At 56.3% G+C, this 1,845-nt stretch overlaps 1 protein-coding gene across 1 annotated transcript in view; it reads left to right on the top strand.

Annotated features, from left to right (window-relative positions):
* EMH_0060620 (uncharacterized protein) overlaps positions 1–1,565 on the top strand; it is a gene marked incomplete at both ends in the record, with an annotated part of 1,857 nt that extends 292 nt beyond the window's left edge. Inside the window, 5 exons of the mRNA XM_013497814.1 lie at positions 486–543; positions 695–753; positions 905–963; positions 1,314–1,366; positions 1,518–1,565. Coding sequence (XP_013353268.1) covers positions 486–543; positions 695–753; positions 905–963; positions 1,314–1,366; positions 1,518–1,565 — 277 coding nt within the window. The remainder of the gene's footprint in view (positions 1–485; positions 544–694; positions 754–904; positions 964–1,313; positions 1,367–1,517) is intronic.
* Positions 1,566–1,845: the final 280 nt, after the last annotated feature.

The following is a 1,845-nucleotide window of genomic DNA, read 5'->3' as shown; positions in this document are numbered from 1 at the left end:
GACAGCATACACTGGCAGTGTAGTTCGTGATTTGGGTGCGTGGTGTAGAGGCGTATAGGCAACATTTGGGGGAATGGGACTGGCGATGGATGCGTGAGGCTCGTTGAGTTCCGGGGCTGTTTTGCGGGGGTCTAGGGGTGCGGCTGGCAAGGCATTGGCGTTGCGATTGCTTGCTGCTTTGCCCAGATGTCACGTCCTAAGAAGCGAATGCGTGCGTGCGCAGTGTAATGCGTAGACGATACTCGTGGTGCAGGGGCGTATACGTAGCACTTGGGATTGATAAGGGGGAGATGTATCTGTTCGCATCGCCGAGGTGTGGAGTCTGTGTGCGATGGTGTAGGGCCGCGGTGTGTATAAGCCGCCTCTGGTGTTGCGGTCGATCGCTGCTTTGCCCAGCCAGCAGGTGCTGGTGTGCGACAGCATACACTGGCAGTGTAATCCGTCATTTGGGTGCGTGGTTGCGGGGTTGTTTTGTGGGGGTCTAGGGGTGCAGCTGGCGAAGCACTGTCTGGCGTTGCGATTGCTCGCTGCTTTGCCCAGCCGGTACGTCCTAAGAAGCGAATGCGTGCATGCGCAGTGTAATGAGCAGATGATGCGCGTGGTGCAGAGGGGTATGCGCAGCATTTGGGATTGACGTGGGGGAGGTGTATATGTTTGCATCGCTGAGCGTTGGAGTTTGTGTGCGACTGTGTAGGGCTACGGGGTGTGGATGCCGCGTCTGGCGTTGCGATCGATTGCTGCTTTGCCTAGCGGGTAGGTGCTGGGGACCAACAGCATACACTGGCAGTGCAATCCGTGATATGGCTGCGTGGTGTAGAGGCGTATAGGCAACATTTGGGAGAGTGCTACTGGCGATGGATGTGCGAAACTTGTTGAGTAGCAGGGTTGCTTGGCGGGTGTCTAGGGATGCGGCTGGTGAAGCAGTGCCTGGCGTTGCTGACTGCTCGCTGCCTTGCCCAGACGGTACGCCCTAAGAAGCGAATGCGTGCATGCGCAGTGTAATGCGTAGACGATGCGCGTGGTGCAGAGACGTATACGCAGCATTTGAGATTGATGTGGTGGAGGTGTATCTGCTCGCATCGCTGAGCGTTGGAGTTTGTGTGCCATTGTGTAGGGACGAGTTGCACCTAGGCCGCTTCTGGCATTGCAGTCCATTGCTGCTTTGCCCAGCGAATAGGTGCTGAGAATCGATACCAAACGCCCGCAGTGTAATCCGTGGCTTGGATGCGTAGTGTAGAGGCGTATAGGCAACATTTGGGAGAGTGGTAGTGGCGATGGATGCGTGAGGCTCGTTGAGTTGCGGGGTTGTTCAGTGTCCGGCCTTGCGATTTCTGGCGTTGCGATTGCTCACTGCTTTGCCCAGACGGTACGACCTAAGAAGCGAAGGCGTGCACGAGCAGTGTGATGCGTAGACGATGCGCGTGGTGCAGAGGCGTATACGTAGCATTTGGGATTGATCTGGGCGAGGTGCATCTGTACGGTTCGCGGAACGGTGAAGTGTGTGTGCGATCGTGTAGGCCAGAGGCGTGTGGATGACGCCAATGGCGTCGGGGCCGACACACTAGTGCTGCTACTCATTGTGCCTTCAAGAAGGCCAGTCGTAATCCGTGCCTCACTGCGTACCTGAGGGGTAGCGAGGACAAAAGTGGAGAATCTCATACAGGCGGTTATTTCTGTTTTGGATAGATTTGTTAAACTGCTGTGGGTTTGGCGTTCGCGCAGTTGAATGAATGTGCCGTTCACCTCCCGTGTTCCTGAGTTCTGCACGGCACTGGAACGGGTACACAGCACTCCAACCGAGAAGGCAGAACCAAGCAGGAATCAGGCGTTAGTCTGGATGCACGT

The sequence above is a fragment of the Eimeria mitis genome, genomic scaffold, assembly GCF_000499745.2.
Source record: "Eimeria mitis Houghton genomic scaffold, Emh_scaff2950, whole genome shotgun sequence".
Taxonomy (NCBI): domain Eukaryota; phylum Apicomplexa; class Conoidasida; order Eucoccidiorida; family Eimeriidae; genus Eimeria; species Eimeria mitis.
This window is presented reverse-complemented; position numbering and strand designations above follow the sequence as displayed.